General features: G+C 42.0%; 2 protein-coding genes across 2 annotated transcripts in view; one reads left to right on the top strand and one right to left on the bottom strand.

The window, feature by feature from the left end:
• Window positions 1-579: 579 nt before the first annotated feature.
• F3 (coagulation factor III, tissue factor) lies at window positions 580-11,744 on the top strand. Its single transcript, XM_082614312.1, has 6 exons — window positions 580-851; window positions 1,935-2,046; window positions 5,962-6,152; window positions 8,221-8,399; window positions 9,263-9,422; window positions 10,753-11,744. Exons 1-6 carry the CDS (start codon window positions 752-754, stop codon window positions 10,887-10,889), a joined length of 879 nt encoding a protein of 292 aa, XP_082470438.1. The 5' UTR covers window positions 580-751; the 3' UTR covers window positions 10,890-11,744.
• A 13,111-nt stretch (window positions 11,745-24,855) lies between these two features.
• Window positions 24,856-27,140, bottom strand: part of ABCD3 (ATP binding cassette subfamily D member 3) — an 83,111-nt gene continuing 80,826 nt past the window's right edge. The window contains exon 23 of the mRNA XM_082614621.1: window positions 24,856-25,864. Coding sequence (XP_082470747.1) covers window positions 25,787-25,864 — 78 coding nt within the window. The 3' untranslated portion in view covers window positions 24,856-25,786. The remainder of the gene's footprint in view (window positions 25,865-27,140) is intronic.

The raw sequence follows: 27,140 nt of genomic DNA, 5'->3' as shown, positions 1-27,140 counted from the left end.
CACGGCTAGGAGCGGGCTCTGCTCCTCCTAGTCACGCTGTTACTTGGCTGCAGATTCCAAGCCTCAGCCCGACGCGCGCAAAGCGCCCGGGAAATGCCCTGGGGGCCGGAGAGGAGCCCGGAGCCAGTACTTTCTATTAAACTCGTTAAGTACTGCGCTCCCGCCGGCGGGGACACTGCATCGCCAAATGGAAGGGAGGGATCCCTCTCCTCCACCTCGAACTCCTTCCAACCGCCACCTTTTCCTTCCCAACAGACCTGCCGCCCACTCAGGCGGGACATCGGGGTCGGTGGCCTGGGGGCCAGAGCTGGGAGTCAGGGGGTCTGGGCGGCTGGGACCCTGGTTCCCCTCAGCACCTGGAGCCGCCAGTGGCCGAAGGACACTCGTGCTTGGCGGCCGATTGAATCACGGGTGAATCAGGCCCTGCAGAGTTTCGGAGTTTCCTACTGGGAGGAGGCGGGGCCGGGATGTGGATTCGCCGGGAGCAGCCCAGGGAGGCTGCTGGAGCCTGGTTGGGGGCGGGGAGTCGGGAGGAGGGGCGGGGGCTGGCGCAGGACCTGAGGAGGCGCGGGCGTGCGCGGGGCTCTTTAAAGCGCGCCGGGCACGGGCTCCCACAGACTCGGGGTTCCTCGCGCCCCTCCTGCTCCATCCCGCAGCCCCAGGCGCCTTCAGTCCAACCTCCGCAGCCTCCCCGCCTCCCCAGCCTCCGGGGCGCAAGGAATCCTCCCGACCTCGCCGTCAGCTCGTGAACATGGCGACCCCCACCGGGCCCTGGGTGCCCTGCTCCGAGGCCGCCGTCGCTCGGGCGCTCCTATTCGGCTGGGTCCTGGTCCGGGTGGCCGGAGCCACAGGTGAGTGTCACCCTCCACCCCACCACCCCCCCCGCCTCCGAGCCCTGGGGCCCGCCATCGTGAGGAGAGAGGACAGTCCTGGCTGGCAGCAGGCTCGCCCTGCCGCCCTGAGGTGCCACCCGCCCGGGACCCGCCGCCCCTTCTGCTAGAGATGCTTGCTCGTGGCGTCCAGCGTTGCCTAAGTGCGTTCGGGGCTCTCGCTTGAAGTTTAGGGAAAGAGCTTCCCAGGGAGCCGACGCCTTGAAGGTGGTGGGACGTGGCTCCTCACCTGCACGGGTCGGCGTGCAATGTTTGAATGTTATCCTTCATTATATATGCACTTTCCATAATAAAAAGCGGCTCTCGGTCTTATCTTGATCGTCTGTGTTTTAGATTGCGTTAGAGGCAGTCCTTGCAAAATGTCGCTTGGACTGGAGCAGGCACCACATTGTGCGTGCCCTGTAAGCCTGTTCTGTGTGCGGGCAGGGCAGAGGCTGATCTGCTGAGAACTGGCCAAGCAGACCTTAACACTAAGGCATCCTAACCGAATACATCCGACGGTGTAACAGGCTTAACGGCTGCATGGGTGTCTGTGGAAGTTTCAGTATAGAGACATTTTAGATACAAATGAAAAAAGTCAAGGTTTGGGTTTTTTTTATTGGATGCAGTCCTAACCCTTCTTACATATGTGGGCTTTGCCCTTTAACGTAATTTATGGAAAACCCTTCCTAGCCGGCTTTCCCTGCTAAGTTGAACCTGGAGTCCTGCCCTTGGACACCCTGGGCCACTGATGGCTCCTGGGCTGTGCTTCCAGGTCATTATCACAGGGCTTCCCCCATGAATAATTTCAAACAAGGATTTCAAGATCCTTGTGTGTTTCCTCAGATTACCCGGTCAATCCTGCCATGAGGAAATTCTGGGTTTAGGAAAAAACTGCAGATTTTTTCTTATGATAATTCAGTTAAAGCGTTTGTGGTTGGAAAAATATTAATGTGAGGTTTATGATGATGTTGGGGAGTGGGAAGATGTTTTATACCATCAACATGAAATCGTGTGCTGAGAAGTTCATGTAAACATTAATAGCTGTTTCTCTGTTGTTTAAAGGTACTACAGATGTAGTAGTAGCATATAATTTAACTTGGAAGTCAACTAATTTCAAGACCATTTTGGAGTGGGAACCCAAACCCATCAATCATGTCTACACTGTTCAGATAAGGTAAGCTAGGTACCAAAAAAGAAAAATAAGATTTTTGCTGTTTCCACTTTCCTGTGCTGAATATAAATGTCTTTAAAGCTGATTGTTGGATGAGATTATTTAACAGATAACAAAGAAAAGGGCGTTCATCGTAATTTGCTGGCCAGAGCCATACTCTATCAAGCCTGCAACATTTCCAGACCTTAAACTGATAGAACATTTTAATTGTTTTTGGAGATGATGGGGAAATTTGTAAGTGGAGTATAAGCTGTGGATAGGAGACCTTCTTGAGCGAGCCACGGTGGCACTGATCGCTGATAATTCATCTCATCTAAGTACACAGCTCTTTTTCCGTGCTGTCTAGACTGCTAGCGGGATTTAACATGTTAGAGAAGAGGTGGGGAGGAGTTCGGATGTATACATTGCCCTTAAACAGTGTTTGATTTATTAATCTTTGGATTCATGATTCAAAATTCGGTTGCATACGTGATCTTGGAGGCGGTCAAATTCATGACTCACTGAGCAGGAACAGAATACTCCTCTGTCTGCACCCTGAGCTGTCAGGGCTGCTCTGCTCATCCGTCTCCATCCCTGATTGGCAGCTGTCCCCAAGAGCCCCTAATTCAGCATATTCAGTCTCAATGTCCTCTTTTTGATGGTTGTCACCATATTCTTAGCAAGTTTTTGGTTTCTGAAATGTTCTAGGAGGTTTGGTAGAGCTCTTATTAAGTAGAGGAGAGCAGCTGTGGAAATTAACACTGCTTGTAAAAGGCACAAAAGTATCGCTGGCTAAAATTAAAGGTGCTTTGCTATTTTGTTTAGCATGTGCCAAGCCTTTTGTAGCATTTGGAATGCAGCTGCTAAGTATGGAGTGGGGCTTTTAGGTGTTGTTTTTTTTTTTTTTTTTTTTTCCAAAATCAACTTCGTGACAACCATTGCCAAGGCAACACGGAAGAGAATTTGTGTGTGCATGCATGCTTGTATAGATACATAGAAAGATTTAAAGGAATTTCATAACTCGAGGTAATAATTACGATTATGGTCAAACTTGTCAAATCAGATTCTACTGGTTGAGAGTTAGTAATTCCACTGATACAGAGCTGAAGTTTACCTTAGTAGACGCTTTCCTTCTGGGTAGTGAAAATAAGATTTTAGGAGGAATGCTTACCTCCGAAATATATTAAGTTTGGTGAACACGAGGAAACATATTTCTGATTTACCAGCTTTTTAAACATAAGCCTTTGTCAACTCAAAGTTCTTGGACTTTGCTAGGCTGTTGTTACTAAAGTGGACGCAGTCCCCTTGTGCAAACATCCTAGTGCAGAGCTGCCTCTTGGGGGCGCCCGCGGACCCGGGCTGGGGGTGGTTCCCGCCGCACCGGCCGTCTCCACACCTGTGCTGGAGGACGTGTGAGCAGTCCCTCGCCCCTGCCGGAGACCCGCACTCTTCGGCGACCAGCCCACGGGTAAATGGGATTCCTGGGTGAAGGGACCGTAGCAATCATTTTATAGAAGAGGAAACTGGCCCTGGGAAGGTGAGGGACTTATTCATGACTGCGCTGATGGGGCTCGCCCAGCAGGGTCGGGTACCACGGTTTACCCAGCAAGGCGCACCACCACCCCTCAGTGGGTCTCCCCGGGTCTGATGTGGGGCTCCAAAGCCGGGAGGGGGAAAGAAAGTCATTCCCACTAGTCTCCTCAGTGTGCCTTCCTCCCTCCCAGTTTCCTTCCCTAGAGAAAGCGTCTTGACCTGCTGCACCTTCTGACCCACCCACCTCACCACCAGCCTGTCCTCAAACACAGGGCGCCGCTGCTGTGTCTGAAGCCCCTCCTTGGAGCACCAACTGCCTTTTTCCCCTTTGGAAACAGTGTTCACCGGTGGTTGCAAAGTGTTACTGGCTCAAGCCTTAGCACCGACCAGCCCTTGTAGTATTGATTCCATGAAAGGTTCTGAATTCTAAAACAGAACTCCCCAAGCTTGTAGAAAACAACTTGCTTCTTAATTGGTGAGTCTGGATTCTGTTGGGAGTTTTTAGAAGTTCAGGCGGAACTTTTATTATTTCCAAATCAGGAGATTTTGCAATACCCAGAGGAACCTTGGAGGCGTTTATATTGTTCATGCTGATTATAGCATTCAGAGAAACTGAACTGCAGAATTGCCCCTTCCTAACCTGCTCACAGCACTTTATGGCTTTAGTACTTTTGATGATTTAGTTGCTTGTGCTAAATTTGGTCAGAGGACTGTGGTTGCTACTGTGAGCTGGGAGGAACCAAATGCTATCTCTCAGACGGAGTGTAGCCTCAGCACCCAGCAGTGTTGCTCCTGTTATCTGAACCATTTGTTTGCCATAGCAGTGGAGAAGAATCATCAGGTTCTCATTCACTTTTTAAAATAGAAATGATGTAATTTTAAAAAATGCATTCTGGTCATTCTGGAATTAAGACTGCATCTCTACTTTTATCACAGAAAATTAGAGAAATCTAAGAATATGTAAACTGATATTTCTGTATCAATCTTTGTTTGTGAATTTAAGGACCAAGAGGTGTTTACTCACACCCTCTTAGCCCGATTACTTAGTTCAGACTTTAAAAAAAAATACTTATTTATGGTTCTCATGCCTGGATTTAGACAACTGAATCCATATGGCAGCTTGTTTTCCCCCAGTTCAACCTGGAAATGTAAACCATCTAATACCCAGCAAGGCCTGGCCATGTGCAAGCCCTAAAGCCCAACTGCGTGATGGGGGAGCACAAGGGCATGGAGCCCTGGTACCACCCTCACCTTAAGTGCTTTAATGAGATGTCAGTGCTGGGGGATGGGGAAGGGAGAGATCAGTTCTGAGCAAGGAGATCTGGAGATTCCTGCAGAAGGTGGGATTGGAAAGTGGCCTTGAATGAAGGGTAGGGAACGCTGGTGGTTGATGATGGGGATGGGCAGGGTAGCTGTCAACTTATGTGGGACAGATGTGTGTGGATCCAGCTGCAGTGACATTTGTCTAGGAATTATCTTGGTTCTGTAGAATAATTTCATTTTTAGAAGCTCTTTATATCATTTCAGGATACTTTCATTTTTGGCAGTTCTTTAAATCATTTCCTCTTCAATGACATCTTACAAAAAAAAAGCTCTGTCTTTCGTCAGATCTGTCTCTTAGTCTTAGACTTTGACAGATAACCACCTGTATTGTTCTCTATAGTTTTTGACAGCACATCTTGTGAAAGTGAGGGAGGCATGTAGTATAATGAGAGGAACAGACCCAGCTCTCACCACATAAGCTGTGAGAATTGTCTTGTTACAAGTTACCTTGTAACTTGTACAAGCAGCTCTGTGCTTCAGGGTCCTCATATGTGAGGAAGATCCAGTACCTTCTTGGAAGGATTATACCAAACGAAGTAACATGGTTGAGGGTCCAGTACAGTGCCTGGCTTATAGTAGATTCAATAACTGTTAAATAACCACACCAAGAATGGTCACAATAGAATGTAATAGGATAGAATATATTACATAGAATATAGAATGTGGTAAACAGAATATAATAAGTAGACTGTAATAAATAATTGGGTCTTGATGGAAAATTGCCCTTTCTCCCACATAGTCATGACAGATCATCTACATTTTAAGAAAGATATTTAACAAAACGGTTCAGAGCACAGACCCAGTAGTCAAATTGCTGTCTGGCTCAAAATCCAGCTGTGTGACTTGGAGCTGGTCACCCAGTCTCCCTTTACTTTACCTCTGTTGCCTTATCTGTAAGAACAGAGACAATTACAGAGCCACCCGCAGGTTGCTGTGAGGATTCAAACTCATCTAAAGTGCTCAGCATACCAAACGCCTCCTCGGGATTGCTTGTGGAAGCTGCTCTTGTAACACAGCACCCCAGCCAGAAAACAGCTTGTTTTGTTGGATGCAAATCATAATGTTCCATTTCTCTTCCTTCAGCCCTAGATTAGGAAATTGGAAAAACAAATGCTTCTACACAACAGACACAGAGTGTGACGTCACCGATGAGATCATGAAAAATGTGAAAGAGACATACTTGGCCCGGGTCTTTTCCTACCCATCGGATGCCATCGGTTCTACTGGGGAGCCTCCGTTTACCAACTCCCTGGAGTTCACACCTTACCTAGAGAGTAAGTAGCTCGGTTTGTAGTAACCGTTCATTCTTGTTTTCAAAAACTTCTGAATATTCTTGTGAGCTTGTGACCCTTAGGAGCCATGACATAAAAAAATATTTATCCATAAACACATCTTCTTTCTCAGAAACTGGTAAGTGCCACAGCCCTCTTCACTCATTCCGGATGTGGCAGGAGGTTCACGGAACGTGAACTTTGGAGTTGATAACAATGTCATCAAGTAGGTTTCTCCACCAGTCTGTCCCCAGACCCTACCAGTAACTGGCTGGATGAGGGGCAGGGAGTAGGAAATTCACCAAGCCTGAGGTTCCAGTATTTTCCCATATATATTCCAGTATTTCCCCATATATATTTAGGAGATTTTATATACCTCACTTCTGAATTTTCAGAAGTCCCATCAGACCAGAAGTCCCAGTTTAGGGTTTTTCCACAGATGGTCACAATTCCATGGGGAGAGTTCCATTTCCCTCCAATCTCATAATTGGGCTTGCTGACCTTTTTAATCACTTGACCATGATTTGAGTCCTGTGATGTGCTGGCACTTGCTGGGCCAGCTCCCATCCTGCTTCCTTCATGCTGGTCTTGAAAACACAGAATGCTTTTCTCCCCAGCCTTTGGCCCAGTAAACTGACTTGAGCATCTACTAAGGGAGAGCAGAGGATTCCTGCCAAGCAGGAGACGTAAATTTTTTGTCACGGCTATGGTTCTGAACGAGGTATTCTAAATAAACACGTGTAGCACATTGAGAAGAGTGAAAGCAGCTGCTCCAGCAAGAAGACGTGGAATGAAAGTGTAGTGTTACTGGTGCTTTTATATTTACCCTTCTGAGACCCAGAGGGGAGTTTCTCAAAGCAGGGATGGAGATAAGAGGCCAGAGGGACAGGCAGCCGCCTTTCCCCTTAGCACCTACTTTGAGGGTGGAAATAGGGCCAGCCTCACCCCAGGTGAATCTGGCTGCCTGCCCTGAGCCCCTGTGTGCCAGAGCCCATCTTCAAACTCCCCTAGTGCTTCTACCTGTGTGTCTCTCCCAGCACTTAGCTAGACTAGCGACCCTACCCACAGCCGCCTGCAGTAATTGCAGGGTCATTGACATTTATTCTCCCTCCACTGGCAGCATCCTCATGATTCCTTTTTATACTTCTTGAGTTTTTTGTCAGCCACTTCAAATCCTTTTTCAGTGCAAGAGGGAAAATAGTTTATGTTTTTGTGTGTGCTCACACACACACATACTTGCATATAATTCCTGTTAAATTATTGGGATTTGTTTTACCGTCCTTCAACCAAAGCACATGAGATAATTGAGCCATCAAAGAGACCTGGTGTGGGGTCCTCCCTGGTGGCGCAGTGGTTGAGAGTCCGCCTGCCGATGCAGGGGACGCGGGTTCGTGCCCCCGTCCGGGAAGATCCCACATGCCGCGGAGCAGCTAGGCCTGTGAGCCATGGCCGCTGAGCCTGCGCGTCTGGAGCCTGTGCTCTGCAACGGGAGAGGCCACAGCAGTGACAGGCCCACGTACTGCCAAAAAAAAAAAAAAAAAAAAGAGAGAGACCTGGTGGTTAAAACTGGTTCCTTGAGGTACCAAGGACATTTCTTGGGGTTTCCCACAGCCTCTAATTTATTTTATCTAAGATATGGAACCTTATGCAGCTGTTTGGTTAACCACATGTGGCTGTTGAGCACTTGAGATATGGCTAATGCCCTAAGTGTAAAACACACTGGATTTTGAGAAAGATCTCCAAAAGTTTTTAGATTGATTAAATGTTAAAATGATAATATTCTAGCCATATGGGGTTAAAAGAAATATATTATTAAAATTAACTTCACCTGTTCCTTTTTATGTTTTCTAATGTGACTCCTAGGAAACTTAAGGTGACATCTGTGGCTCCCATTACATTTCCGCTGGACAGCACTGCTGTAGAACGTCTCAGGGCCCAGCTCTGGGGCTAGGGAGTTGGTTCTATGAGCTGTTTCATGAGGGATGACCAAGTTGTTATTAACCGTGATTAATGGCATTCTACTTTGTCTAGAATTCTTTGGTTCCAACAAAGCTCATTTTCTGTGTTTTAGCAAACCTTGGACAGCCAACAATTCGGAGTTCTGAACAAGTTGGGACAAAACTGAATGTGACCGTACAAGATGCACGTACCTTAGTCAGAGTGAGCAGCACATTCCTAAGCCTCCGCGATGTTTTTGGCAAGGACTTGAATTATGTACTTTATTATTGGAGAGCTTCAAGTACGGGAAAGGTGAGCCTTCTTTTGTTTTTATGACTCGTTTTAAATTGTAGATCCTTGATTTTACAGCCTACTTCTTTTCCAACTCAAATATCAGAGCGGGTGGTTGAGAGGACAGGGTGGCGGAGTGGGAGGGGCCGCTGTCCTGGTTTTACCTGTGACTTCCAGCTGCCTTGGTCAGGGCCTCCTCGGATACTCAAGTTCCTCAGCCAAGGGGCTGGACCGGTCATCTCCAAAGTTCCCACCGGCTCCCGCATTTCTTCCTCTACGGAGGATCCCAGAGACAAGATTTGTTTTCCATTCAACAATTAATACTTCATTCCTATTTTCCTTTACTGAAGATATCTTTTAAATTAATTAATTAATTAATCAATTAATTTTTGGCTGTGTTGGGTCTTCGTTTCTGTGCGCGGGCTTTCTCTAGTTGCGGCAAGCAGGGGCCACTCTTCATCGCGGTGCGCGGGCCTCTCACTATCGCGGCCTCTCTTGTTGCGGAGCACAGGCTCCAGACGTGCAGGCTCAGTAGTTGTGGCTCACGGGCCTAGTTGCTCTGCGGCATGTGGGATCTTCCCAGACCAGGGCTCGAACCTGTGTCCCCTGCATTGGCAGGCAGATTCTCAACCACTGCGCCACCAGGGAAGCCCCAGATATCTTCTAAAGGGGCTAAAAACTGGGTTGGATGTGCCCAAACTGGGTATCTTCATCCTTGGAAAAAAAACATCCTTAGCAGTTATCGGGGGAACTTGATGAGCCAACTCACTTCCAATCCTTTATGTCAGATGTGTCCATGTAGGCTTTAACTATCACAGTGACTTAGTAAAGGGGGCAGAATTCACTCTGAGCCCAGATGAATAAAGGACTCTATCTTTTAACAGAAAAAGGCCACGACAAACACTAATGAGTTTTTGGTTGATGTGGATGAAGGAGAAAACTACTGTTTCAATGTTCAAGCAGTGATTCCATCACGAAGAGCTAACCAGAAGAGTCCAGAAAGTCCCATCGAGTGCACTAGCCAAGAGAAAGTTGCGTACACGGGTGAGTGGCTCTACCCCTGATCCATCTGGGAGGGAGGGGTGCCTTCCAGGACCAGGATGTACTTTCTTCAGGGGAAAACTGCCTTGGTTTTTTGTGGGTTTGGGGGTACTCATAATTTTAGGCATTTAGAGATGTTTCTATGTTGTTCCCTTGTATTAGCAAGTGTTTTTTTGAGCACATACCATGCGCTAAGCTCTCTGCTGAGCCCTGGGCCCATGGTACGTGTTTAGAATTTAGCATCAAATGCAGATTTCTCTGAGCATTTCTTCATACTTAAATTCTGATTTGGGGAGCTTGGGGGGAGCTTCTGGACCAGGTGCAGTAGCACCTGATGCACATTTATGAGCACCTACTGTGGGCTGTTGCCACAAAGGTTGTAACCCACGAAGGGAAGGGACTGAGTCTGTCAGGTATACCACGTGCATGTGTGTGTCCCTGGCCGGCACGTGTGTGTGTACATACGTGCCACACCAGGGCCCTGACACCAAGTGAGGAGTGGATCTTATCTGGAGATGCCATGGAGGCTCAGACACGTGCGTGAGGATGAGAGCCCAGGAATCTCCCACCAGGCTTGAGCGGGATAGTGCTCTGAGTACTTTTGGGAACAAAAAAGTCAAAGGATAGCAATAATGACCTAGTGCCTTGTTAAGATGTAATTTAAGCCTTTTAAAAACACTTTTAAAATTCCCTCCCATTTATTGACACCGACAGAAGGAAAGGGCTCTCCTTCCCTCTGGTTCTGCACTGTCTGGGCCCTCATACCCACAGCCCTCAGGTCCATCCTCCTAAAGCCAGCTTGAGTTCCGCTGCTCTCTGACTTCACGCACACGTAGATCGCTGCTTCCCCTGCCTCTTCTCTATCTGCTGAATTGGGTCCTTTGAGAATCATTTCAGATGCCACCTCTACCAGGAAACCTTCTTACTGCCCCAACCAGTTATCATCTCTTCTTTACTTGAATCTTGGTAGTGCTCGGTATCTCTCTTTGCACTCATAGTTCAGCTTCTATAATCGTTGCCACCAAACTCAGCATCATTTTTAGCCACTTGTTTCTAACAGCCGTTCTTGCTTCCATCTTCATGTATCTTTCTAGACTGTGAGCATTATCCAGTTTATTAAATCATTTTCACCATTGTCAATTGCCTGCAAACATCTAGGGTTTGACAGATTCTTTTCTAATCGAAATGTGTTGTGGTGGAAAGAGTGCAGGAAAGATTTCAGGTTACGCAAAAGCCGGATGGTGTAATTTGGGGTTATGCCTTCAGTTCTGCCCACTGATAAATGGGATTCAAGCTCTCTGTCTGAGTTGACTTGGTACCTTTTATTTTTCAGAAATGTTCTTCATCGTTGTAGCAGTGACGCTTGTGGTCATCATCTTCATCATCGTCCTGTCTGTGTCTCTGTATAAGTGCAGGAAGGCGAGAGCAGGGCGAAGTGGGAAGGAGAGCTTGCCCCTCAATGTTGCATGAAAGATCCTGCTCTTGGATCTGCCAACTCTGCAGAGCTCGTGTTGCACTGTGACCAAGAACATTTAAGGCAGTAGAATACATGGAAACACAAATGAGTGTTTGTTTGGAGCTTAGAGACCCTTGGGCTCAAAGAAAGCTCTTATCCGACCTGTTCTCACAATTAGCATTCTGGTTTCAACATCAGCATTAGACACTTTGGAATGTAATGAGCGGTACAACCAATTTCAAGTTTTTAAAATTTCTATTTTAATGCTACAGCACCTTTTGCACATATCGTGCTCTAGACTGTATATTTTCTACACTCAAGTTGAAGACAGATCATCTAAGGAAAAACAAATGAACAAATGCCCTAAAAAATCCTGGGTGGATTTTTGGAGAACTTTTGAGAGGCCGACTTCAAAGCATGTGGGAGAGTGAAATGGAAACTGGGTACTTTCTAACGTATGTCTGTCCTTTTGTAATATGGTGTTTAGGGGTTTTTTCTTGAGTACTTTTGGAGGTTCGAAACAATTAGCAAACATTTATATGAATGTGTTAAAAGCAGAAGACTTGTATTTGGGGCACATTCCTAACATGCATTACAGTTTAGCACTTTAACTGACTTAAATGCTGTTGATGAAACACTTGACAGATAGCTGTATTTTTATAAGACCACTATACCAACAAATTACATAGAGTTTAAGATTTAAGGTACTTCACACTTTATGATCAACATTGTACATATTTATATAATTTGAAAAAAGGTTTTATATATGGGGATTTTCTATTTATAGAGGTAATATTGTTCTGTTTGTATATATTGAGATAATTTATTTAATATACTTTTATATAAATAAAGGTAACTGGGAATTGTGACTATTTATTATATCTTATTTATCTTATTTAGTTATTATTTATGGTTTGGCCTTTGTATTAGTTGGCTCTGCTGCAGTAACAAATGACCCTGAAATTCTCAGTGGCTTATGACAATGGTATCTTTACATTACACTTACAGTTTGGTGGCTGTAGATTGACTATAGCTCTTCTTAATGTCTTCTCATTCTTGGACCAAAACCAAAGGTGAAGCCCCTATTTGGATCAGGGCAGAGGGAAAAGCAAAAAACTAGTAGAACAGGGAGCCATGTCTTCAAGGTTTAAGCCTCCTCCTAAAACTCCACTCCAGAGTGGCTCAGTGTCACTTCTGGTCACATGCCACTGGCCTAAGCAAGACATATGACCAAGCCTGGTAACACTCTGCCTGCCGGGAGGCACCATGAGTCACACAGCAATGGGCATGGATGTATGGTTTCCAGGGAAGGGAGGATCTTATACCATCTACTGCAGGCTTAGCGGGAGAGAGATCTTCCCATGGGCATTAGTTTGAGTTGCAGATGAGGGAGAGGAGAACAGAAGAAAAATTCTTCAGATTATTGAAAGAAAATTTGATAAAAGGACAATGTAAGATAGGGAGAGAGAGAAGTGGAGTTTCTAGAGTTATTAGAAGCAAACTAGGTTGAGAGCTCTTTGTGGGCAGGATGGGGGGTCACGTCTGCTGCTCCTTGAGGGTGACCGTGCCAGTGGGCTCTTAGACATGGCTGAGTCGAACTGACTTCACTTCCTCCATCTAGAATGTAGAAATAGTGAGTTCTCCATTCAAATGCAAATAAAATCTAGCAGAACAGTCTTGATCTCACAACTGCACTGAAAGAGGATTCTAAGTAGAGATGAAAATGAGGCTCCTGGCACCTGGTTGAGCCCAGCCGTGTTTGCCTCCTGTTGTGGAAGGCTGGGCCAGCGCGGCCTGGGGAAAGCTTCCAGAGGCCACCCCCGCCTGGACGTGGTCCCACCAAGGAGACACTGAGCAAGCACTGAAAGCCAAGACTCAGCTCACTGTCCAGCTGTTCATGAATTAAGTGCATTTTGTTCCTTTGCTCCAAAGAACTCAAAGCATTGTCAATAAAAATCTAAACATGAAATGTTAGGTATAACACCATATTCTTAGAAAGAATGGGGCCAAACAACCTTTCACGTCCTCAGAAAGATGGCAGCCTGAAAAAAAAAATATATATATATATATATTTTGGAGAAATTAAGGGAAACAGACCAGTGGTTGGTTTATTGGCTGGTTCTGATGGGTTGTTTGCCAGTCTGTGTCAATGCTGGAGTGGCATTCAAGCCAGAGAAAGAGGGCGTGCATTTGCAGCAGAGTCAACAAAGGAGAGGTTGGCATGGGAGCATGTCCCCAAAGAAGTATGCTTTGGCTGTTATCTTGAATTCCTGCTCACATGGGGCTATCCGGGACAAAGAGCTCAGTGCATGGGGGTAGAACAAGCTCCCAGAGAGGGTATCTGACTGGGTGGTTCCATCAGGCTGCTCTCTCCCTGCCAGGAATAAGTACAGCATTATGCAATTCCATGGTCTCATAATCTAAGGAACTTGAATGGTCCCACTAAAGAAAGTACTGGCAGAGTGAAAGCAGGTCTGGGTAGTAATGAGGTGTCTGGCTGTTCACAGGGAAGGAATTCATTACAGATCCAAATGAGGCTGCACTGCAATGATCGGGAAGCTTCAATATTGCAAATTTTAACCACGACTCAGGTTTCCACCCCCGCCCTTATCCCTGAGACTAAAGAGCTGCTGCTCAAATCAACATCGTAATCAGCACTGGAGCAGAAAACCATACTCTAAATTGTTGGCTGGTATCCAGAAACTACTGCCCTCCAGTGGGCCAAATTATATTTCATTATTTATCCCGGTCCTTAAAAGTATCCCATAAAGCTAATTGTTAGTAAACTAAACATTCATGCTTTGAAGACAGATTTTTACCATCTTATATTATTAACCAAGTTTGACTTACATATAAGAGACTAATACTTGTGAAATCCAAAGACATTTTACCTTAGTTACAGCTGAGAGCCAATAACCTAAGGACTTGTCTCAAATAAACAAAGGAACAATTCTATCAAATAGTAAATAAACTCATTACCAAATGCAGTTCTGACCTGTTCTAAGACACGTGTATTTAGCATGCGTTATTTTTCTTCGGTGGTTGCCTGAGAAGCTTTGTGATGGTTACAAGGTGACTTTCATTCATACCACACACTTATAGTGGACTCTAGTTCTTCTTTCCCACAGCCCTGCTTTTCAACTGCAGACAGAGGTGATTCTGGCTTTGCCATTCAGCACATTCCTTCCTCATGACTGCAGAAACTGGTTTAGGGGTAAGCACATGCCCTAACTTGGTCTAGGAAGGGTGAATCTCAGCACTCTTTGTGGGAATGTTGGGGTGCTCTCTTTCTTGATGAACATAATGAAGAAACATGTAGCCCCAATGTTAGCTTAATCTGATGGTTCTCAAAGTGTGGTCCTGCATCTCAGGTGATGGAATAAGAATTAGCATCACCTGAGAGCTTGTTAGAACTTCAACTTCATAACCCTGACCTCAGACTTACTGAATTAGAAATCTGCATTTTAACAAGAAGCCTTTCAAGTGATTCTAATGCCCAGTGAAGTTTCAGAACCACTGGCTTAATCTATAATTTACTGCAATGAGAGAGTACAAGTAGCTCTAGACACAAATGGGGCATTCCTAGCCCTGGGAGAGGTCAGAAAGCAGCTTGCTGTGAAGCCAAAATCAAATTAAGAATACATAAAGCATAGACAAGATCCTCTGTCTTTAGCTGCACTGGAAGGTCTGTCATATATGGGTCTGTTAGGATTTTTTCTGTTGCAACGTACCGAAACTCTTCCAAGGGAACTTAAGCAAAATTGGGGAGCCTGTTTTCTCTTTTGTCAAGTGAGCTAATTGGTTGAAAGCTCTTCAATCTCTTTTAGCCTAAATTCCATGATTATGTATTCATTAGATATAGCATGAATAATTAACAACCGAAAGACAACACTTTCTCTGGGAGAAATGAAAACACTTCAAAACAATCCAGGAATTTTGTAACAGAAATTGCAATTCATCTTGAATATACAAAATTTAATAAACATTTAAAACAGGGTTTTAAAAAAGCTTTAAGAAAAAAGTTTTTGACATATCTTAATCCAGCCTGTTTTTCAAAAATCACTGGAAAACTATGCTCCATCTGCAAAGAAACTTGTCTTCTCTAAGCATATATCAGGCCGGAGAATAAGAAACATTCAGAGGGGCAGGAAAATGCTTTTCCTTTGCATAACAGCATTTAGGATGGAAGTGTCCTTTAATGACTAAGATTGTGGTGCCATCTTCAGTTCCTGAGGAGGATTGCAACTTAACCAGAATTCACGAACTGGATTGTAAAAGCAAAGGAATAGTAAATAAAACCCAAAACACCTGTAAATGATTAAGAATGAAGGAACATGGTGGGAGGGGTGGGCAAAATCACTGAACCAGAGAACCTTCTCCAAGTTGCTGCAACTCTACCTGTGATGGTCTCTTTAGTCCACAGCTAGAGCTCCACCCCAGATCCTGCTACTTAAAGTGTGGTCTCGGGACAGCCTTTGAGCATCACTTGAGAGGTAGTTAGAGATGGAAATTCTCGGACCCCACCCCCGACCTACTGAACCAGAATCTGCATTTTCCAGGTGATTTATATGCACATTGAAGTCTGAGAAGCTCTGTGCTCTGTGCTTTCCCGAATCATTTAGCCCACTCTTCTGATTTCACAAAGGCAGGGTAGGGGAAGTGAGGTGGAGAAAGGGAAGAGACACCTCACCAATGGATAGAACTGCACAGCCTTGACAAGAAGTTGCCATTTATTAAACTTAAATTTTAGCAAGTTATTAATCCGTGCCAAAAGTAAAAGCAGAGCCATGATCATATTGTAAATACTACACATTTCACTAGGACAATACTTTGAGGACCTCTGCTTTAATCCACAGTTTTCTAAAGACCAAAAGCTTTCCTGCCTCAATTTCACTGATTCATGTGCCCTGCTTCTACCTACCCATCCTTCCAGACTGGATAATAATTCCTGGATCTCACCCAGGAGCTTTCCTCTCCCATATTCCCAGTGTACTCTTCCTACCTCCTTACTGCATTCTCACAATTCTTTCTTACCACACTTAGTATTGTACAGATCTTTACCTGTTATGGCCCCTTTCTAGATGGTAATTTTTCTGGCAAGAACCATGCTTATGCATTTGAATTCATTCATTTATTCTAATATTAAGCACCTACTATGTGCCAGGCATTTTGGATTTGATAAAATACAACAGGTATAATCTCAGCTCTTGTGGAGCTCATGTATTTGCAGGGTAAAATGTCAAACAAGTAATGATAATAGAACATAAACATTATGATAGGGAAAGTATAGGGTGCTTTGGGAACTCATGTGGGGCCATCTAACTTGGACTTGGAAGGGCTACCTAAAACCTCAGCTGAAGGACACAGTTAACCAGGCAGATGGAGGAAAGGGAGAGGAGAGAGTGTGAGAAGTGTTCCAGGAAGACGGAAGGCTTGATCACAAAACAATGTCTTGGACATAGGATAATGCCAAAAATAAATATGTGTTTGAAAAAGCTTGGAGTTTTGTATTGCCTTAAGCATCCCAAAGTCAAAGCCATTTGGCAAAATATCTTTGGCTAAATAGTTTGGCCAATTAATTTATGTTTAAAATTTAAATTTCTAATGGATATGTGTATAACTCACTCACTTTGCTGTAGAGCAGAAACTAACACAACATTGTGAAGCAGGCTAGGATCATTAGCTAAAAGCCCGCCTGTGACAAACTCAAATCCTCACACATCGACTGCTTTAATTATTGTTCCAAACCATAATTTTAGCCGATTAGAGCCTACCTACTTTACATACCCCATGAAACTGTATTGAACATCTGCTGACCATAGATAAGACAATCCTATAGCTGTAAGACCCCAAACCACTGCTTGTCTTTCAGAGCAATTGCTGTTGAGGGACATCACTAGACACCTGAGCCCCTCTCTGATTTCCCTGTTGCCCCTGGGAGTCCCCTTGTCCTATTCTGCTTATAGGCAGTGGTCTCACGCCACCATCTCTGGAACTAATTTTTTCTTAAGTTCTGTCAGTTTTCACGTGTTGAAGGACTTCCTCTCTCATGCAATCCTGTCCAACTGCCAACCAAATAAAGTTTATGCATTTAAAGTTTATCTTGTCTCCTCCTTGATCAACACCCAAGCCCCTGACTTACCACAAGAACTTACGAACTTCACAGGTTCAAGGGGTGGGATTATAAATCTCACTTCTCCTTGGAGGATGTTCATACCACACTGTAAAGAGCATGTGGGATGGGACCATCCTTGGAAAATACAATCTGTCACAAAGATCAATTTACAAAAATTAACAAGTAGAAAATAAAATATACTATACTAGAATCAACAAACATCAAATGCCTAGCAATGAAGATGTGCAAGACCTCTACACAGAAAACAACAAAATATTACTGACAGAAATTCAAGAAGTCTTAAATAAGTAGAGGGATTTATCATGCTTGGTGAATTCTGCAGTTGCTGGGTACACATGTTAATTAGGTCAAGTTGGTTAATTGTGTTCAATATTTATGTGGGTTTTCTTTCCCCCCACTACTGGTGGATCAACCTTTTATCATCATGAAATGTCCTTTTTAATTTTTAGAAATGCTCATTATCTTAAACGTCTACTTTGGGTTCTGGGACAAGATGATAGAGTAGAAGGACTTGAGCTCACCTACTCACATGAAAACACCGAAATCACAACTATCTGCTGAACAACCATCAACAAAAAGACTGGAACCTACCAAAAAAAGATATTCTATGTCCAAAGACAAAGAAGAAGCCACAGCAAGACAGTAGGAGGGCGTATTTGTGATATAATCAAATCCCATACCTGCTGGGTGGGTGACCCACAAACTGGAAAATAATTGTATCACAGAGGTTCTCCCACAGGAGAGTTCTGAGCCCCATGTCCGGCTCCCCAGCCTGGGGATCTGGCATCAGGAGGAGGAGCCCCCAGAGCACTTGGCTTTGAAGGCCAGCGGAGCTTGATGGCAGGAACTCCATAGGACTGGGGAAAACAAAAACTCCACTCTTAGAGGGTGCACACAAGGTCTCATGTGCACTGGGACCCAGGGAAAAAGCACTGACTTCATAGGAGCCTGGGCCAGACCTACCTGCTGCTCTTGGAGAGTCTCTTGGGGAGGCGGGGGGTGGCTGTGGCCCACTATGGGGACATGGACACTGGTGGCAGAGGTACTGGGGATTACTCATGGGCGTAAGGTCTCCTGGAGGCTGTCATTCTGACACCAAGACCTGGCCCCACCCAACAGCCTGTAGGCTCCAGTGTTGTGACACCTCAGGCCAAACAACCAACAGGGTGGCAACAGAGCCCCACCCATCAGCAGACAGGCTGCCTAAAGTCTTCCTGAGCCCACAGCCACCTCTAAACACACCCCTTGACATAGCCCTGCCCATCAGAGGGTCAAGACCCAGCTCCACCCACCAGTGGGCAGGCAACAGTCTTCCTACTAGGAAGCCAGCACAAGTCTCTAGACCAGCCTCACCCACCAGGGGGCAGACACCAGAAGCAAGAGGACCTACAACCCTGAAGCCTGTGGAACGGAGACCACAAACACAGAAAGTTACGCAAAATGAGATGGCAGAGGAATATGCTGAAGGAATAAGATAAAACCCCAGAAGAATAACTAAGTGAAGTGGAGACAGGCAATCTACTCAAAAAAAGAATTCAGAGTAATGATAGTAAAGATGACACAAGATCTCAGAAAAAGAATGGAGGTACAGACCAGGAAGATACAAGAAATGTTTAACAAAGAGCTAGATGCTATAAAGAACAGAGTTGAACAATACAATAACTGAAATGAAAATACACTAAAAGGAATCAATAGCAGAATGAGGCAGAAGAACAGATAAGTGACCTGGAAGACAGAATGGTGGAAATCACTGTCATGGAACAGAATAAAGAAAAAAGAATGAAAAGAAATGAGGACAGTTTAAGAGACTTCTGGGACATTAAACACACCAACATTCACATTATAGGGGTCCCAGAAGGAGAAGAGAGAGAGAAAGGGCCTGAGAAAATATCTGAAAGGGCCTGAGATAATAGCTGAAAACTTCCCTAACATGGGAAAAGAAACAGTCACCCAAGTCCAGGAAGTGCAGAGTCCCATACAGGATAAACCCAAGGAGGAACATGCTGAGACACATAGTAATCAAATTGATAAAAATTAAAGGCACAGAGAAAATATTAAAAGCAACAAGGGAAAAGCAACAAATAACATACAAGGGAATCCCCATAAGGCTGTCAGCTGATTTTTCAACAGAAACTCTGCAGGCCAGAAGGAAGTGGCACAACATAAAGTGATGAAAGAGAAAAACCTTCAATCAAGAATACTCTACCCAGCAAGGCTCTCATTCAGATTCAACAGAGAAATCAAAAGCTTTACAGACAAGCAAAAGATAAGAGAAGTCAGCACCACCAAACCAGCTTTACAACAAAAGAACTTCTAAAAGAACTTCTCTAAGTGGAAAAGAAAAGGCCACAGCTAGAAACAAGAAAATTACGAATAGGAAAGCTCACCAGTAAAGGCAAACATATAGTAAAGATAGGAATCATCCACACACAAATATATCAAAACCAGCAATCGTGAGGAGAGTACAAATGTAGGATATTGCAAATGCATTTGAAATTAAGAGACCAGCAACTTAAAACAATCTTGTGTGTGTGTGTATACATATATATATGGACTGCTATATCAAAACCTCATGGTAACTGCAAACCAAAATTCTACAATACATATACACACACAAAAAGAAAAAGCAACCCAGACACAACACTAAAAATGGTCATCAAATCACAAGAGAACAAAAGAGGAAGAAAAGAAACCTACAAAAACAAATTCAAAACAATTAACAACATGACAATAAGAACATACATATCAATAATTACCTTAAATGTAAACGGATTAAATACTCCAACCAAAAGACAGACTGGCTGAATGGATACAAAAACAAGACCCATATATATGTTATCTACAAGGACCCACTTCAGATCAAGGGACACATACAGACTGAAAGTGAGGGGATGGAAAAAGGTATTCCATGCAATTGGAAATCAAAAGAAAGCTGGAGTAGCAACACTCCTATCAGACAAAATAGACTTTAAAATAAAGAATGTTACAAGAGACAAAGAAGGACACTAAATAATGGTCAAGGGATAAATCCAAGAAGATAAAACAACTGTAAATATGTATGCACCCAACAAAGGAGCACGTTAATATATAAGGCAAATGTTAACAGCCATAAAGGAGAAATCAACAGAAACACAATAGTAGTGGGGGATTTTAACATCCCACTTACATCAATGGACAGACTGTCCAGACAGAAAATCAACAAGGGAACACAGGCCTTAAATGACACATCAGACCAGATGGACTTAATTGATATTTATAGAGCATTCCACCCGAAAGCAGCAGAATACACTTTCTTCTCAAGTGCACATGGAACATTCTCCAAAATAGATCACATGCTGGGCCACAAAGCAAGCCTTGGTACATTTAAGAAAACTGAAATCATATCAAGCATCTTTTCCAACCACAACACTATGAGATTAGAAATCAACTTCGAGCCCTCGTGCATGAAGATCCCACATGTCATGGAGCAACCAAGCCCGTGCACCACAACTACTGAAGCCTGCATGCCTAGAGCCCGTGCTCCACAACAAAGAGAAGCCACTGCAATGAGAAGCATGCGCACTGCAACGAAGAGTAGCCCCCACTTGCCACAACTAGAGAAAGCCCATGCGCAGCAAGAAAGATCCAACGCAGCCAAAAATAAAATAAATTAAATAAAAAAGAAGAGAGAAATCAACTACAAGTAAAAAACTGTAAAGAACACAAACATGTGGAGGCTAAACCATATGCTACTAAATAACCAATGGATCATTGAAGAAATCAGAGGAAATCAAAAAAATACCTAGAGACAAATGAAAATGAAAATATGATGATCCAAAACCTATGGGATGCAGCAAAAGCAGTTCTAAGAGGGAAGTATTCAATATATAGCAATACAAGTGTATCTCAGGAAACAAGAAAAATCTCAAACCTAGCCTTACACCTGCAACAACTAGAGAAAGAAGAACAAACAAAACCTAAAGTTAGTAGAAGGAAAGAAATCATAAAGATCAGAGCAGAAATAAATGAATTAGAGATAAAGAAAACAACAGAAAAGATAAATGAAACTAAAAGCTGGTTCTTTGAAAAGACAAACAAAATTGATAAACATTTAGCCAGACACATCAAGAAAAAAAGGGAGAGGATTCAAACCGCTAAAATTAGAAATGAAAAAGGAGAAGTTACAACTGACACCACAGAAATACAAAGGATCATAAGAGACTACTACAAGCAACTATATGCCAATAAAATGGACAACCTAGAAGAAATGGACAAATTCTTAGAAAGGTACAATCTCCCAAGACTGAACCATAAAGAAACAGAAAATACGAACAGACCAATCACAAGTACTGAAATTGAAACTGTTATTTAAAAACTCCCAACAAACAAAAGTCCAGGACCAGTTTCACAGGCAAATACTATCAAACATTTAGAGAAAGTTAACACCTACCCTTCTGAAACTATTCCAAAAAATTGCACAGGAAGGAACACTCCCAAACTCATTCCATGAGGCCCCCATCACCCTGAAAACAAAACCAGATAAAGATATGCCAAAAAAAGAAAATTACAGCCAATATCATTAATGAACATAGACACAAAAATTCTCAAAATACTAGCAAACTGAATCCAACAATACATTAAAAGGATCATATACCATGATCCAATGGGATTTGTCCCAGGGATACAAGGACTTTTCAATATCTATAAATCAATCAGTGTGATACACATTAACAAACTGAAGAATAAAAACCATATGATCATCTCAATACATGCAGAAAAAGCTTTTGACAAAATTCAACACCCACTTATGATAAACTCCCCACAAAGTGGGCATACAGGGAACCTACCTCAACATAATAAAGGCCACCTATGACAAACCCACAGCTAACATCATACTCAATGGTAAAAAGCTGAAAGCATTTCCTCCAAGATCAGGAACAGAACACATTTATTCAACATAGTTTTGGAAGTCCTAGCCATGACAATCAGAGAAGAAATAAAAGGAATACAAACTGAAAAAGAAAACTGTCACTGTTTGTAAATGACATAATACTATACATAGAGAATTCTAAAGATGCTACCAGAAAACTATTAGAGCTCATCAATGAATTATGGTAAAGTTACAGGATACAAAATGAATACACAGAAATCTGTTGCACTTCTATACATTAACAATGAAAGATCAGAAACAGAAATGAAGGAAACACTCCCATTTACCATTGCATTAAAAAGAATAAAATACCTAAAAATAAACCTACCTAAGGATGCAAAGGACCTGTACTCTGAAGGGAGTACACAAAGGGTATCCAATTACATATAAAGTTCACAAACAGGCAACCTAATTTATAAGTCAGGATAAAGTGGCTTTTATGGGCTAACGATTGGAAGAAGACATGAAGGAGGCCCGGAGGCGTGACAACGTCCTATTTCTTGATCTGGGGGGTGGTAATGCACATGAACACTTTCTAAAAATCCAATGAGCGTAAGATTTGTGGGCCATTCTGCTTATGTATTATATTGCAATAAAGTGTTATATGTGGTGGCTGTGGCTGGAATACAGGCAGCAGGGGATGCCTAGAACTGACAAAGAAAGAAGTAGCTATATAATACACTGCTTAAAAATAAAACCATCACAAAACAGTTACAGGTTAAAAATGGTTGCCCCAATGAACAGCAGAAACCACCTCAGCATTGTAAAGTGATTATACTCCAATTTAAAAAAAAAAAAAAAAAAAAAAGAGAGAGAGAGATTGCCCCTAGGGTGTGGGGAGGGACTGTTATTTATGAATTTCTGCTACTAGATTTTTTTAAGTGGCTTGCATACGTTTATAGGTCAGAGCATTTCAACTCTTCACAAAAGAAAAACTACTGATGGAGGTAAAAATATAAACAGCTTCCTAAAACTAACAATGCTAAAGTCCCATCTGATAGGAGAAAACTCACTCTGCTTTTAGGCAAACTATGGTTTTAAACACCAAATTTAAAAGTTAAAAAATTATATAAGGAAATGATATATGCTATAATATCACCACAGTTTTAAGCCAAATGCTAATCATTAAGGGGGGAGGGGGAAGAGGTGAAGGGTGGTAGGATTTGTTATCCCAAAATATGCCACTTTGGCATAAGGACTAGTCTGAGCTACAGGCACTTAAACAGCAGGTGCAGGGAAGGCACTCTTACTCTCCCCTTTTTCTTCCTAAAAACAGGAGAAAAAACCCCCATATGGAGCATGTCCTCACTACACCAGAAGGAGAATAACACTGTTATCAAGGACAGGATGTTGAGGCTGAGAGAATTCTATACAAAACTTTAAAAAAATAATTCTTACCTTCTTTTAGCCTTTCCACATAGTTATTTTCCACAATTGCTTGTCTGTTCAGCTTTGTAGCCTCAGGTTTTGCCACTTCTTTGGGGCTTTACTTCCTTACGAGGGCTCCCGTGTCACATAAAACTTATATTAAATAAATGTATATGTTTTTGTCCTGTTAATCTGTCTTATGTCAATTTAATTCTTAGGCCCAGTCAAAAACCCTAAGAGGGTAGAAGTAAACTTTTGCCTCCCCTATAGAGGCAAACCCCAGATACATTTATTCTATTAGTGCATAGCATACAACCCTAGGTGTCTGCATCCCTATTTTCTCACAGAAAAAGCAGAAGCTTGGTATGATACACTTGATACACTTGATATGCAGTGTGTTGCTCATGGATGAAAGTCCTAATCTTCAGTTTATTCTTCAGATTAAACTGCCATTTCCCAGTTCAGTCTATGGATGATACTAACAGGAATTATGTGGGAAAAGATGTTCCATGGTCAATCACGTTCTGGAAACACTGGATTCCTTTACTGCAAGCCTTCCTAGAACCAACAAGTTAATGTATACTGCGATTCTCCAGGAAAGGGATCTTTCTTTATACCTCATATGGTGAGGCACTTTAACATTTGTTAAATTAAAAAGGGAAGAAAAAATAAAGAAAAAAAAACAAAAACAAAAAAATTTTTTTGATTGCAAGAATTCATTACAGAGAAATAAGGAGGCAGCTAGGAAAATACTTCTATTAGTAGTAGGCTTAGGGTAACCTAGAAATCTGAAAATCTGAAATTTCCCCTATGCCATAAAATGTTTCCCAGGACTGATACTAGCTTTTAAGGTCTCCTGTCTATTTGGTAGCATTTGTGAAGTACACTGAAGGTTTTTTCCTGGCTTTTCTAAAGAAGAAATTCATTCCATTAAAACCACATTTGACAAAAATTTTTAAAAAAGAGATACTGGATGCTAAAAGGGCTTTCTGAATGTTTATTTTTGTATTTTTCAAGTCAAGACTGTATAACTCTGTATGAACTACCTAGGATTTATATACCAGAATAAAAAGAACAAGCAAAGGTTGTATAGGATATCTGATTCTTTTTTAATCTGAACAGAAAATAGGTAAGTATACAAGTTTGCTAAAGAGAAGTGGTAAAAATTGAATGTTATGTATTATGGAATCAGTACATCAAGTTTTAACTTTGGTAGTCAGTGATTCTTACAGTTAATTCTGCAAAAAAAAACCCAAACCAGTTATGCAGAAACAAGAATATAAAAAGCCCCTTTCTGAATCTCAGTTTGATAAAACTGATTTCATATCTAGCTTATTGATAATACTCAATTTCAGTTCTCCCTGTGCAAATAATACACAGTCATTAATGGTAGTCTGGTGAGATGAAATTGATTCCTCTTAGGATATAGTTCAACATAATGACCCAAATATAAAAAGGTTATTAAAGAGTCACAGAGGTAAACCAGTGCCTTAGGAAACATAATTCACTCATGTGCATAATTTTATAACATATTTTTTAAACATAAAATCACAGTCAAAGACAGTGATAACATTGCATACTCAGTGCTTTACTTCACGTAGTACATTCCTATGGCTCATCTGGAGTTTAATGCCATGTAACCACCACACTTCTAATGAATGGGCTCCTAACATATACAAATCCATCTAATTCTTTAAAAACTTCTAAAAATCTTATAAGACCTTGAGCTTGACATGTAAGGACTTTGTGTTTTCATATTCCATCACTGAGAAGATTAGGTGTGAAACACAGTAACCATTCCCTGTAAGCAAGGCTGCACATGTACTTCTGTTGCATCACCACAAATAACCCTCAAAACAACTCAATAATGAAGATTGCGAGGGGCATATTTATTATTTAGCCAAAGAAAATCCAAATGGCTTTCCTGGATTCAAATGTACCCCAAGACATAAGGAATGAGTATAACTGTGGCAGCTGAAGACATCTGCCACAGGGTAATAAAGGCCATTATGACAAGATGTACATTTTGATAATACACTATGATTTGTTTGTTTCCCACTATCATGGGCCACAAGAAAATGAAACTCAAGACTATCTTGTTAGAACAGGACAAGTGATGACCCTAGTTTTAAACAGGGTTCTTCACTGAAGGAAAAGATAGAGCCATAAAAGTCAAAGTAGCTGACTTCAAATGGTTTACATCCCAGGATGAATCAGGTTACACTGATTTAAGCCCAATTTAATTTAGGCAGGTTTTTAACCACAAGAATAAGGACATTCTTAGTACATATTAATAATTAAACCAACATATACACAATTAGCAATATCCTATATAATATTAAATGTTTCAACAACTTATTCATGATTATCTTAAATCTAGTTAATTTGTTGTTTTCTTTAAAAAAACAAGCTCAAGTTTATTTTACAATGTACTTTGTATTTCTAATTGTATTGTGTAATTATTTCATTGAAGCTGGTTCAATACAGTTCTCTGGATTCTAAGAGCCAAACTCAACTGTATCTTCTGTTATCTGTTTGAATTCATAATTGCCTCTGCCATCCATATGCAGGTAGTACTATGGGAAAGAAGGGGGGAAAAAATCAATAACTGAGAATCTCCTTTTTGTCAGGAATTTATGTAGGGGTTATTATACAAGAAAATGATTGAAAATAATTATTTTAAGCCACTAAAATCTTCAAAAGTTTATACTCAGAAATGCATACCATTTTCCAAGGAAAGACTAAAAGAAGATGTCCGCTCTTTTTAAAAGGAGCCACAATATACATCTGCTTGTAGTGGATATAGTACTTTCCATTAAGAGAACTAAAACACCAGACTTCCTTATTATTTTTCTTCTTATTATTTTAAAGGAACCAAATCTGTAAGCATCCCACAAATTAGAATGCTTCTACCACTCCACAACCAACGATCTGATCTACAGAGGTGCAAGTGCACTGAGTGCAAGCCTGTCGTACAGGAGAGCCTCTAAAATACTTACTTTAGCTGGTTTCCCAGATCAGCTCAGAACCTCTAACTTAAGGCTTTTTGTTCATTTGTTCTTTGACTTAGCAGAGGAGGATGAGAACTATAGAGTGAGCTCAAATATCTCATCCTATGAAGATGCTTAGGACAGCAGTTACAAAGCCTTCCGTTTTATTTAGTGGTTTTTTGTTTACAGAAAAGACCTTTGTTTTTCCATTTTCTATATTGTTATTTTTAAGCTATTCTGGACTCTTTAACATTGCAGTTCTTTGTGTTACCCCTCCTTCACATGGTCACTGGCCTGATGGTTATTTTGATAACTGTCTACACCTCCAGGAGAAGAGGAGAGGGGAAACCCAAGTGCTTTCACTGTCCTATGGCTGTAATGTTTATGAACTTCTGAGAAAACACAAAGGCTTGGGTATATTTTAAACTGCTTTGATTTCTAGTTATTTAGTTTTTCATTCAATTCATGAAAATGGGCAAATTATAATATGTCATTAAGATAATAAAAGTATCTTTAAAAGTCAACAGCTATATAGAACTTCATTACGGTTTTTTAAGAACTTTCATACAGGCTACCTCTCTGATCCTCACGGTAATCTGAGACAGTTAGGCAAGGATCAATGCTTTATTAAACGAAGGAAGCAATTAATGCCAGAAAGTGATACCTGAACCCAGGTTTTCTGACTTCAAATCCCATGTTCTTCATTTAACCATTTATACACTATCATCTAAACCGTAAGGTTCTTTTTTTTTTTTAATTTTTCTTTCTTTTTTTTTTTTTTTTTGCTTTGTAACAAATTTAATCAGTTATACATATACATATGTTCCCATATCCCCTCCCTTTTGCGTCTCCCTCCCACCCT

Source organism: Mesoplodon mirus (genome assembly GCF_964341445.2).
Source record: "Mesoplodon mirus genome assembly, chromosome: 3".
NCBI classification, from domain to species: Eukaryota; Metazoa; Chordata; class Mammalia; order Artiodactyla; family Ziphiidae; genus Mesoplodon; species Mesoplodon mirus.
The sequence above is the reverse complement of the archived record's forward strand: the minus strand, read 5'-3'. Positions and strand labels throughout refer to the sequence as shown.